The sequence below is a fragment of the Siniperca chuatsi genome, linkage group LG5, assembly GCF_020085105.1.
Source record: "Siniperca chuatsi isolate FFG_IHB_CAS linkage group LG5, ASM2008510v1, whole genome shotgun sequence".
Classification (NCBI taxonomy): domain Eukaryota; kingdom Metazoa; phylum Chordata; class Actinopteri; order Centrarchiformes; family Sinipercidae; genus Siniperca; species Siniperca chuatsi.
Genome location: NC_058046.1, coordinates 5,715,888 through 5,728,124, shown reverse-complemented (window position 1 = coordinate 5,728,124; position 12,237 = coordinate 5,715,888). Strand labels below are relative to the sequence as shown.

Genomic DNA, 12,237 nt, shown 5'->3' with positions numbered 1-12,237 from the left:
CAATGGAAAGCAAACAAAACTCCACTTCATTTAACTACATTCCTCACACTTAACCTCACACCGTGCATAGAAGTGTATCTGTTCAGTAAAATGACTTCACAAAGTGCTGTCCCATTCATCAAACAGCATTTGGAGCCCTCCAAACTCACACACTTACAGTGATGTCACAGAGGACATTGATTTAAGTGGGGGAGGGGTCAGTGCTTAAGGCTTAGTGGGGGACACTACTGAAAAGATGGACTGCCACATCTTTTTTAACACCTGTGTACAGATCCAGTCACTGAGAAAAACAGATGAGAAGCTCTTGACTATAAATGAAAATCACTGGGTAATGCCAACCCTGGCAGCTACTGTACTCATGTAGGTAGTATGAAAAAGAGAAACAGTTGCCGTTTTTACTCAAAGCACAGAGTTTAAATTCTGGTAAAATCTTTTTAAACTACTTACTGTATATAATCACTGGTAAGAAATGAAGATAGGGTTTTAAAATTACATTTTACTTGTCATAACAATCATTAAGTAATGATCTATTTATACAGTAGATACAGTTGGGGGCTAATTCCCAATTAAAGGAAAAACCACAATAAATGAGTGGAGAAACGAATGCAGATAAAAACAATTTGATACCTTACTGATGGTAATAGGAGGAGGTGAGGGCAATCCAGGCTGATCTGAAGGTGAAGATCAGGGAGGCCAAGGAGAAGTACAGGAGGAAGCTGGAGTGGAAACCCCAGCAGAACAACATGAGAGAGGTCTGGAGCGGCATGAAGAGCATCACTGGCTTCAGACCGAGTTGCAGCAGAAGAGTTGAAGGCAGCTTGGACAGGGCCAACAAACTTAATCTGTTCTTCAACAGATTCGACACACCAGCTTCTGCTCACCCCCCCTCTAACTCAGCTGCTGTCGGCCCTCAGACTCCTCTGAGTCCACTGCTCCCCCCTCCTCCATCTTCCTGGGAGAGTTCTGCTCCCCCCTCAACTGGCTCTAAGGCTACCAGCCCTCTCATGACTGATGTCCCCCCGTCCCCCGCCTGTAACCTCTGCTGTGTGCCTGACTACTGACCAGGTGAGAGGACAGCTGATGAAACTCCACTCAAACAAGGCTGCAGGCCTGCAGTTTCTCCCACCCACTCCATGACGTGCTGGTCAAACAAAGGAGTACCTTCAGCGAAAGACTCATCCCCCCAAAAAGCACCACAAGGTGCCACAGGAAGTCATTCCTGCCTGTGGTCATCAAACTCTTTAACTCCTCCCTCTAAGTGTCAGTCTATATGACCCTAAGTCATTCAACTGGACATTGGACCATTAACATCACTGCAATACTTGAAATAATTGTGCAATATTCTCTGTTTAATACTGCTGTGCAATATGCAAATGCAGTTTAAAATTCCCTATTTATTGATATTTATTTATATTTCTATTACTGCTGTGCAATATGCTGCTGTATAAATTTTTATCCCATTACTGCATGTTACTAACTCGACATCTTCTCCCGTAGTTTTGTGCTTTCTTGTTTCTCTCCTCTCTCCTTCTGTCGCTTTCAGCAGGTATTTCTGCCTTCGGAGCTGCAGAGTCTGGATCTGTGGTTGTGGGCCACCTGCTGCCCCCATGTTCCTGCTCGACAACTGCTACTACAGTTGTTGTTATTGGCTCTGTTACTAATACTGACATTATTTTTCCTATAGCTGTCATTCCTATTATTATTAATTTATTAATATTAACACTACAATTACAATTCTACTATTTAAAAAAAATCGAGGTGGTATTTGCATTGTGCCTCCCTCTCCCCCAGCCCCCAAAACCTCTCTCTCTCTTATAACCTCTCTCTAAATCTCTCTCTCTCTCTTTCTCTCTCAAAACCTAACACAGCAGCGGCAGATGGCCGCCCACCATTGAGTCTGGTTCTGTCCAAGGTTTCTGCCTCTTAAAGGAAGTTTTTTTCTTGCCACTGTTGCCAAATGATTGCTCGTGGTAGGATTTGTTGGGTCTCTGTAAATAATATTATAAAGAGTACGTTCTAGACCTGCTTTATAGGAAAAGTGCAATGAGATAACTTATGTTATGAATTGGCGCTATATAAATAAAATTGAATAAAAAGCCTCTGAAAAGGGACTGGAATAACCCAATCACCAGAGTAAAATGTATCAATTGTATGTTTCTGCAAACCACAGGTACGTGCAATCTGTACGTCTCAAATGTTGTGCACAAAAACAGCGACTAGCAGACGTATCAGAATGGTAGTTAGCATCTTTTATTTGTTTATGTTGTTTGTTAATAACAACATAAACAATAATAATAATTATATCTGCTATGATGTTACAATGTGTTCACATTGCTATTACGTAACGTTAGTGAAAGGAAGCTCCACGGTCTGGTTTACATCCAAAAACTGCACACTCTACCATGTTTGCTGTCAAAGTTTCACTATGCAAACTCTCACTCTGTACTGACAAGTCCGGTCTGCACTGGAGGTTTCAGGTTTCTTTGCCGGTGGCATTGCGATTGGCTTTCGGATTTGTGACGTCCCAAATCTAGCTTGCCCGGAGTACATTTGAATCTCAGATTTTAGGGAAGTGTACATTAAATTACATATTATGGTGGAGAATTCTTGAAACTGCTGCTGTTTTCCTACGTATTTTTACTACAGATGCATTATTAATATAAACATTACAATTATAGCCGTTTTAAGTTAAATTTCAGGGAGATGCCTGGCCAAAAATAACAAATGCTAGAAATAAAACCACAATACTAAAATACTAAACATTGCAAAACTAAACACACCTTCCTAATTACACAAACAACAGGAGAAAAGAGAAACAAAATGCAGGTCTCCCTTACAGAGATTCCTGAGTTAAGGTAGGAGTTCAAATACAAGACAGGAACTTTACATAATTAACTGATTAACTGAAATTTAACAGCAGAACTACTACCTTTCTGACATTAAGGTGACAACAACATACAAAGGAGCTATGGACTACTTCTGCAGAAACAAACTGCTCACAATACAAATACTTAGGGTGCAAGCAGGCTGCAGCTCCTCAACCCTTACTGTATGTTCCCCAAGATGGACTGTGATTGGCTGCAGTTCCCCAGCTTCATCAGCCAATAGCACAAGCAAAAGAGGAGCCTCTAAAGCTGAGACCGCAGAGCCTGAGAAGCAATACAGGACATATTAGCACATTTTAACATTTAGACATTCACTACAGAGGGATATAAACCAGGCTAACTAGAGGGAAATTTTGACCTGACTGTGGCATTATAAAGGGTTAAAGGGTTACTTCAGTAATTTTGTATTTCACTTCCATAACATTGGGGGACTCGCAAGAGACAGAATTTTTAAATTACAACCAAATTTGATGCCGATGACGTGGCAACAGAGGCCTTCATGGCTCTGTCAAAGGCTCCAAAAGGCATTCCAGAGGAGGTAATTTCCATTGTGGAGTGTCTCACAATACTCCTCTACGATCACACCAGCAGCCAACTGAACATCGATCAAGCTCATCTTGAGTTGTCCACAAAGAAAGGAAGAGGAATGGAACAAATCCCCCCAACTAAGCAAGCACTGGTGCAGAGCATCAAAAGAGCAGCGCACCAAGAAGGATACTGTAGGGGACAAGCATTTGAGGTGCCATCTCCAACAGACTGGGGTTGGATGGACCCGAGCGATTGGAGACCATTGTGGTCAACTCTTCCACAGGCAAGCCTGTCCATCCATGAACTCGTAGGTTGTGACTGCAAGAAAGGCTGCCAGGGGCATTGCAAATGCAAAAAAGCCTCCTTAAAGTGCACAGCTCTGTGTCAATGTGAAAGAGACAGACACATTCGTTTTAAGCTAAATTGCCATGGTCCTATTGAATTTTCTTCTATTAATACTCTTCACAGTCCCTGTATTGTCAGGGTTCACGAACAAAACCCCAAAATGGCCGCTGTGGCTAGAGCAATTTTTGCGATGTCTCCATTTCTAAGTGTACCAAGTTTCATGCTTTTATGAAAAAATATCACCTTTTTGGCACACACTCATTTCATTGTTATAACACACAACACATTATGAGGATTTCATGGCATCTTAACCTCTAGGTGGCAGTGTGCATGAAACATCAACAAGAGCAGAGTGAGAGAGAGAGGAAATACTTGAGTGAGAAGACTAATGTCAAGTTCACAGGAGTTAGTGGCAACACCTCTTCCCTTATAGCCTACTAATTAAAACAAAGTGATTGTAATAATCAGGGAGCTGCCCTCGTGAAAAACAAAACTTCAGAACAGTGTATTTATGTCGTGAAATGGAAATGTGAGTCTTAGCAGGTAGGCTGATCTTCACTTTTTAAAATTTCTGTTGTTTTCTGTTGTGGACAGAATAACTCAATTTATTTATATAGGCTAGCACTTTATGCAGTTGATCCAAAGTGTTTTACAGCACAGTGACAAAAAAAATACAATTAATCAAGAGAAATAAAGATACAATAAAAAAAACTATTAATAATGATGGATTAAGTCTGCCAATTGAGTAAATTAAGGCTATTTCAAATTAAATTATTTGGGATTAAGCTTCTAAATTGTTAGTGTGTTAATTAACAATAGCACACCAGCTACTATAATTTATATATTTCATTTTATTTTTTAAGTATTGTTTTATTGACTTTATATATTTTATGACAACTGAGCCATCTCCATGACAACCGAGCAAACTCCATCTGCTGATGAAGACTATGAGAATCAGTTAAAAGCCCCGGAAAAGGTAAAAAGTTGACCTGGAGGTAAGATTTTAAATTTTTTGTTTATTTCATTTAACTTCTGTCAGACTACTAACGTTAATTTTTTGAATTTAGTTTTTCTTTCTTTTTTTACTTTTAGGTTTGCATCTAACGTTATGCTTTCTTGCTTTTCTGCTTTTCTGCTTTTGTTTTGTGAATATTTGGTGTGTTATGCGTGTGTTGTTTATGAAAAATCAATGGATGTTACATAATTTAAAAAAAAAAAACGTTTAGTCGTAGCAGTATTAATGAAGTTACTTCTTCTTCTTCTTCTTTGCAAGGTTATCAAACCGGAAGTTACCCGGAAGTTGGACGCGGTTTCCCGTTAGCTTGACAGCACCGGCTGCCCTTGACTGACCCACGTGAGTCAGTTCAACTTCATGCTAATCCGATAGCTTGCTAAACTAACTAGCTACATTCAGAGAAACACGGACCTCAAACTGCTCTGATATCTACTTATTGCAGTATACAAGACTGCTTTAGCTAATCTGACGTCCGGCTAGGCTCGGCTAAAATGTCCTGTAACAGTAAATCTCTGTTGTTTTTACTGCAGCGGTGTGTCGCAGTCAGGCAGGTAACGTTGTCGGCAGGGATCAAAACAAGAAGCAGCGTGTTGTCAGGCAGGTGTGGGTTCATTCAGCAGCGAACATGGACATCAACAACCGGGACAATGTGTCTGCAGAGACTCTGTGAGCTTCAGTCCGCAGTGAAGAGCAGCCAGTACAGCTTCTGTACCAAGGTTAGTCACATACAGAGTGACGGATCACTGCGGTGTAGACAGGGGTTTGAAAGTTGGACTAGATGTGTGGGTTTTCCTCACTTTGACAGAAGTGAACTACAAACTACAGTCTGTTTGATCAGTAGTTTATACCCAAGAGTATACACGTTAGTTTGAATGAATTTAGAAGCAGGTTTTTACATCGAGGTGGACAAAATGGGCAAATTAATAAAGATATAATTTATCAAAGCATTGTGTCAACATAATGTATTAAAATATACCAAGTGATGAGTAACTCATGGTGTAGAGTTATATCTTTTATTTACCCGATTGGGTCAAATGGTGTTCAAGGCTGGATTACCAGATGACCGACTGCCCCACAGTCCCACATTTGAATTTTCACCTCCTAAATTTCAATATTAACTAAAGCAGGTCTTGTGGTATTACCTAATATTGAGGCCCTGTCTTGTATCTAGTTTTAATACCATTTATTATTTTAGTTTGTATTATGCTTACATATTCCTAAATAAAGCTGTTTAATCAAGTCACCATAAAATAACTGACACGCTGAAACCCTGGGACCAGGTGGAGTTCCTGCATAGAAGTACTGCTTGGTTTCCGGCTCTCTGGGTGTATAATGAAGGTGCCACTACTGTACTTACTGGGAACGTGGAGGTGACACGGTATAAAACACAATGCAGAGAAGGCGGTGGGGCTCAGACAATGACCAAGAGCAGCTACTGCCATGACCCTTAAGTGGTTAATGATGTTTTTTTTAATATTTAACAGACAAAAGAATCAGTAATATATTATGTAATATATTCTTGTAAACTTCATTATTAATTTTCAACAGTACATTAAGACCCGATTCACAAAAATTATTGCACAAGCCTCCATACAAGACATATATTCAGTGCTGCATGTTATCACTGCAAGTGTGTGCTTATGGCGCTTACATCACTCAGTGATCATTAAGGTAAGCAAGCTAACTATAGACTGGATTATAAAATACCTGGAACAACTTAAAAGTCAACACTTGTCTTTCTGTTAAAAAATGGTTCCTTGATCAATTAACGACAACACTCCTGTCGGTGGTTTCAGTTTGCCGATAGCCGCTGATGTACAACAGAATTCGTGGTAGCTTCAGTCTTATTTTACATCTTGTCCTCCAGGCAGGAGCACCTTGTGAAGATGAATACCCACCACTGCCGGCCTATCAGTCTGATTCAGAACCAGAGAAGAAGGAGGTGTACATCGTGCAGGTGAAAGGTCTCCCGTGGTCGTGTTCAGCTCAGGACGTCCTGCAGTTCTTCGCAGGTGAGCGTCACACCTCCACTTAAGGTCGCGATTAGAGCCCCACTGATAGGTGGGCGGTTTGATATTATTGACAGATATTTGCTTATCACAGACACATCTCTATTGGGGCGTATGTTGGCAATTCTAATAAAAATACAGTATGAGAGTTTATTATAGGCTCTTTCTTCATGTATTTTTGACACTTCTTATAGTTCAAGTTTCTGTTTGTATTCTCTTTAAATATTTAAGTTTACTGTTCAAAATGTTTGTCACTTTCTGTAAATGTTGTATTTGATAGTTAAGATTATTGTCCAACTGTTAAACATCTTTGTCATAACTCTTTAATCACTAAATCATTGCCAAAACATGCTTTATTGTGCACTGTACTATGAAACTGTTACGTTTGCTGTCCTGATTATGTAAAAAAAAAGAAAAAAAGAAAAGAAATATAGGCTAACGTATTTTTACTGTGCTTCAGAGTGTAGGATCCGCGATGGGGTGAAGGGGATCCATCTCACTGTGGACAAGCTGGGGAGGCCGTCGGGACGAGCCTTCATCGAGATGGAGCACGAGGAGGACGTCAGCAAAGCTCTGGAGAAGCACAGACAGTATCTCGGTCCACGCTATGTTGAAGGTTCGTCTCCAGTGGTGGAATGCAACTCATTTACTCAAGTACTGTACAGTTATGAGGTACTTGTACTTTACTTGAGTATTTCAGTACTACTTTCTACTTTTACTCCGCTACATTTCAGAGGGAAATATTGTACTTTTCAGTCCACTACATTTATTTGATAAGTTGAGTTACTAGTTACTTTGCAGATTCAGATCATTAATACAAAATATAATCAACAAATAAATGAAGATGTATTAGTATGGATTAAGTTACCCAGCAGTATGTAAAGTAATTAAAATTAGCTCCACCTTTACCAGCTGCAACATTTAAGTGATGTGACATTAATGCATCACTAATTATAATCCGATAATATATCTGAAATGGGCCATTCTGCATGATGCCTACTTTTACTTTTGGTACTTTAAGTACATTTTGATGCTGATACTTTTGTACTTTTACGTAAGTAACATTTTGAATGCTTTTACTTGTGACAGAGTATTTCTACGCTGTGGTATTGCTACTTTCTGAGTACTTCTTCCACCACTGTTTGTCTTGTTGTATTCCAAGCTGATCTTTGAGGAAGGCTGTAATACAGATGTTGAGTGGACTTTTGCCGTAGCAGGAAAATCACAGGTGTAAATGATCAAATGAATGGTGGCTGGATTCCATTTAGCTGCTTCAGTTCCTGGTATTGTGCATGCTGACTCAATGTCACGGCATACTGGGACTCTTGAATAGAACGGAGCCATCGTTAACAAAATAATGTACAGCAAATAAGGGACAACTTAGCCATTTATATTATAAAAACAAATACTCATGTGCTGCTCTTTGTGTTTTTGCAGTGTATGAAGTGACGAACAGCGATGCTGAAGTCATCCTGAAGAAAGCTGTCCAGACTCCAGCTGATGACGGGGTGGTGCGGCTCAGAGGTCTCCCCTTCACCTGCACGGTGGCCGACATCGTGCAGTTTTTTTCAGGTGAACTCCTCCCACCTCCAGATTTACAATCTTCCATAATGGAACATATTTGTAAAATGAAATTTATATTTAGAGTGGGATTTGATCAACTTCAAAATTCGTACTTAAGTACAGGTACTTGAGTAAATGTACTCAGTTACATTCCACCAATGGTTGTACGTGACTGGAGAGGCTACCTGGTCGCCCCAAAGTACATTTGATTGGATTGTTTATGAAAAATGTTATGTTTCTTTTTTGACAAATATTTGATATATGCTAAGAGATAGAATGATGTACAGAGGGACACGGGATAAAAACTCGGAAAAGGTTTGTTTTTTTTTTGTTTAGTGACAAAAGTAAACTTCAGAATCTGTTTGTGTCTTTCAGGTTTGGATATAGTGGAGAACGGGATCACCATCGTCACAGACCACAGAGGAAGAAACTCTGGAGACGCCTTTGTGCAATTTTCCTCTCAAGAAGCAGCTGATGAAGCTCTGCAGAGAGACAGAGAGGTCATCGGAAACAGGTAGGATGCTGCACATGCTCACATTAAGGCCTGTACCAACTTCATAATCCTGTGTCAATATTTCTCTCATTTTAACAGGAAGTAGCTAATGTGACTGTTCAAACACCAACAAGCTCTTTAAAGGAACACAAGTCATTGATTTTTCTTCACTAGCATCTCCTCCATTCACTTACCTATAATATTTGTTCGTTTGTTGCTCATCCCCTGCTGTCTGAATTTTCAGATACATCGAGGTGTTTCCCAGCAGAAGTGACGAGATTCATTCTAGTTGGAGGAGGAGGACGAGTTCAGCCTCTCCTCAGTCAGCAAACACGAGGACTTCTTCACAGACCAAGCCCAAAGCTGGTGAGGAGATTTTTAGGGCTCGTTATATTACGTTTTTTGTTCTACCGCCAAAAAAAAGAGTGATAAATGGATTAAGAAAAAGAAATATTACAACTTTTTTTAACTTTCTTAGAAGGTACACAATCAGCAGCTCATTTACTTTCTCACTTTCTCCCCATTTTTCTCTTCAATTTCTATTACTGGAAGATTGTCTGAGCTGTTAACATCACGAGGACACCGTTTAATGTCAACTGTGGCGATGAATGTCTTCTTGCAACACAAAACACAATTTTTTGATGGCTGGGGACAAAATCCTTGTGAAAATTGGTTTTAACTGATCTATTCCTTTAAAAAATAAAAAATAAATTATCAGTGAAAATTAGTAAAAACTGATATTTTAAATGCAAATGAAAGCCCAAATGATACATCAGCTAGGTTAGTAGACAGTGGTGAAGTGGGGAGATCCTTTAAAGATATTTTACATTTTTGCTCTCTGTGAACAAATGAGTTGCTTTAGCCACTAAAAACTGTCCCTCTGCTCCACCAGGATCCCCTCAGAGCTCGGCCCTGCCGCTTCATTACATCCATATGAGAGGACTTCCTTTCCAGGTGTCCGGAGAAGACATTGTTAAGGTAAAAATCAAACATAATGAACACGTTGAGATGTTGAAGCTGTTGCATTAGACGTCACTTGCACATGATTTTATAATGCGTTTGTTTTTCTCTTGCAGTTCTTTTCTCCTCTAGTTGTGTCTAAGATCCTGATTGAATGCGGACCTGACGGGAGGCCGAGCGGAGAGGCCGACATTTACTTCAACTGCCACCAGGACGCTGCGGCCGCCATGTCCAGAGACAGACAGCACATAGGTGAGACTGCTGGAGAGCCTGTAACACCAGGACCAGCTGACGTAGGCGTGTTGAAGAAGATTTTCATCTGATTCTGATCTTAATTTCTTTGTACATTAATCTATGTGGGGTTTTTCAGTATTCAAATAAGAATCAGATCAGGTGTTTGAGTATAAAATTGTTTCTCACTTGATATGATGTTGGGTGTGCAGTATCAGATATTTACTATTATTCGTCAGGATGTTTGATCAAGAGTTTATATAACCTCTTTTAAGCTAATATTGTCATGAGTACTGCCAAGGAGGTTACAGGCATTTTGTCTATAGCTGGCACTACAACATGATGAAAACCCAGTGGTCATCACTCAGTCATCTTATAGTATCCTCGTATAAAGCCTTAATATGCTTGACAGGAGTTACATACTTTCAAATATATTTTTGTCTGTCAGCGTGTACATTTTGATGCAGGTCTAGTTTCAGATTCTAAACATTTTCTATTATTTAAATAACAATCAAAAGATTGACAGAAATATGGATTATGTATTTAGTGGTTAAAGCATCTTAAAAGGGACAGTTCACCCCAAAATCAAAAATACATATTTTTCATCTTACCTGTAGTGCTATTTATCATTATCATTAATGCATTATAATTGTTACAATATAAACACTGTTTAACAATCACTGCTGTTCATTGGTCACTGTGAGAGTTTCACTTAACATTTGACCCGTCTCTGATTTTTAGGAGAAAGATACATCGAGTTATTCCTGAACTCTGTATCAGAATCTGATGGAAGGTGAGAAACACTGAATAAGATCCAGAGAGTTACAGTATTTATCTGTCAGCGTTGTACAGCTGTAAATGTTTAACAGTAATGAGACAGAGACAGTTTAGCGGGTGTTCTGGTTTCTCTAAGCTGGATCGCTGTAACACAGAAGTTGTAATTACAACCCACCAGCTGGGAATTTCCAGCTTTTTATGGAACAAAGAATAACACATTGCAGTCTCTGTGCTGCTTTCCTTTTGTAAAAAGATATTTGGTTTTAAAGTCTTGCTCTTTTTAAACAGGAAAAATGTGAATTTACTGATTTTAACTTCTTGCACAAGCTTTGCTGAGGTTACTATTTAACTCTCCTCCAGATGTGATTTAACATGTTGTATTTTCTCCTGCAGGTGAATGCTGACACACAGATGCCAAACACACACACAGGACTATTATATTTATTTTCTGGCCTGACTGAACAATAAACATTCCTGGTGTCAAAAGAAAAACTGCCTTCACTGTCTCTATCCAACAAGAGGGAGTTAATTAGTTTGAGATCAACAAAGACAACTTATAATAAAGGTGTATTCTACTGAGTCATTTTAGAAAAGGTTACAAACATTAAAATATGCCACATGTTGTCTTATGATTCGTCTAATCAGCAGATAATGTGAAGATGAGGAGTACTTAAGAGTCAAGACGTTATAATCCTCTCATAAATTTGATTTTTTGTTTTTGTTCTTCAAACCAACATATTATGACAAATTGTTCCAAGAAATAAACAAGCAGAAAATTTGTCTAAACCAAATATTCCTTTAAAAAAACTGTTGCCATTTTGTGACTTGACGAAGTCTGCTGTCTGTCCGTGCAACAGTCAGCTGAGTTTTACTTGAAATCATCGGTGGTGATATACAGGCTAATTCTTTGGGGGAAAACCTGCTGTATCTCAGGATTTCACTCGGTCAAGTGTGGAAGTTTCCAAAATGTGACAATCAACTCTTCAAATGTAGCTGAGAGTGAAAATGAGACAACAGAATTTAAATAACTTGTGTGTATACAGTATATGCAACATTGTGGAGATTTTCACTAAATCTGAAACCTGATATCGGCGCTGTTATAGTATCACTTTCATTTATTAAGCAATTACCCGACTAAAGACTGCATACAGGCTTCACCTCATTGTTTAACTTATTTCAGGTTTGAGAAACATTTGAATTTCCCCCCAAAAAAAGACCATGTACAGAATGATAGTTACTGATATTGGCAGATAAATCAGTTCGTCAGCACCATGCTGGTTGATTAACTTTTGAGATGATAACATCCACATATGTTCAAGACACTTTTTAGTTGTTAAACCTGGAACTTTGTGAGCCAATCAAATCTCCAAAAAAACTTTAATATGAGGAATTACTCACTTGGTCTCCTGCAAAAACTGCTGAACAAGTATT

The 12,237-nt window shown here is 39.1% G+C and overlaps 1 protein-coding gene across 1 annotated transcript; it reads left to right on the top strand.

Moving 5' to 3' along the window:
• The first annotated feature begins 5,074 nt into the window (after positions 1-5,074).
• grsf1 (G-rich RNA sequence binding factor 1) lies at positions 5,075-11,298 on the top strand. The gene is made up of 10 exons (XM_044195960.1): positions 5,075-5,489; positions 6,641-6,785; positions 7,243-7,398; positions 8,220-8,354; positions 8,721-8,859; positions 9,083-9,204; positions 9,731-9,816; positions 9,915-10,050; positions 10,771-10,822; positions 11,200-11,298. Exons 1-10 carry the CDS (start codon positions 5,265-5,267, stop codon positions 11,201-11,203), a joined length of 1,200 nt encoding a protein of 399 aa, XP_044051895.1. The 5' UTR covers positions 5,075-5,264; the 3' UTR covers positions 11,204-11,298.
• Positions 11,299-12,237: the final 939 nt, after the last annotated feature.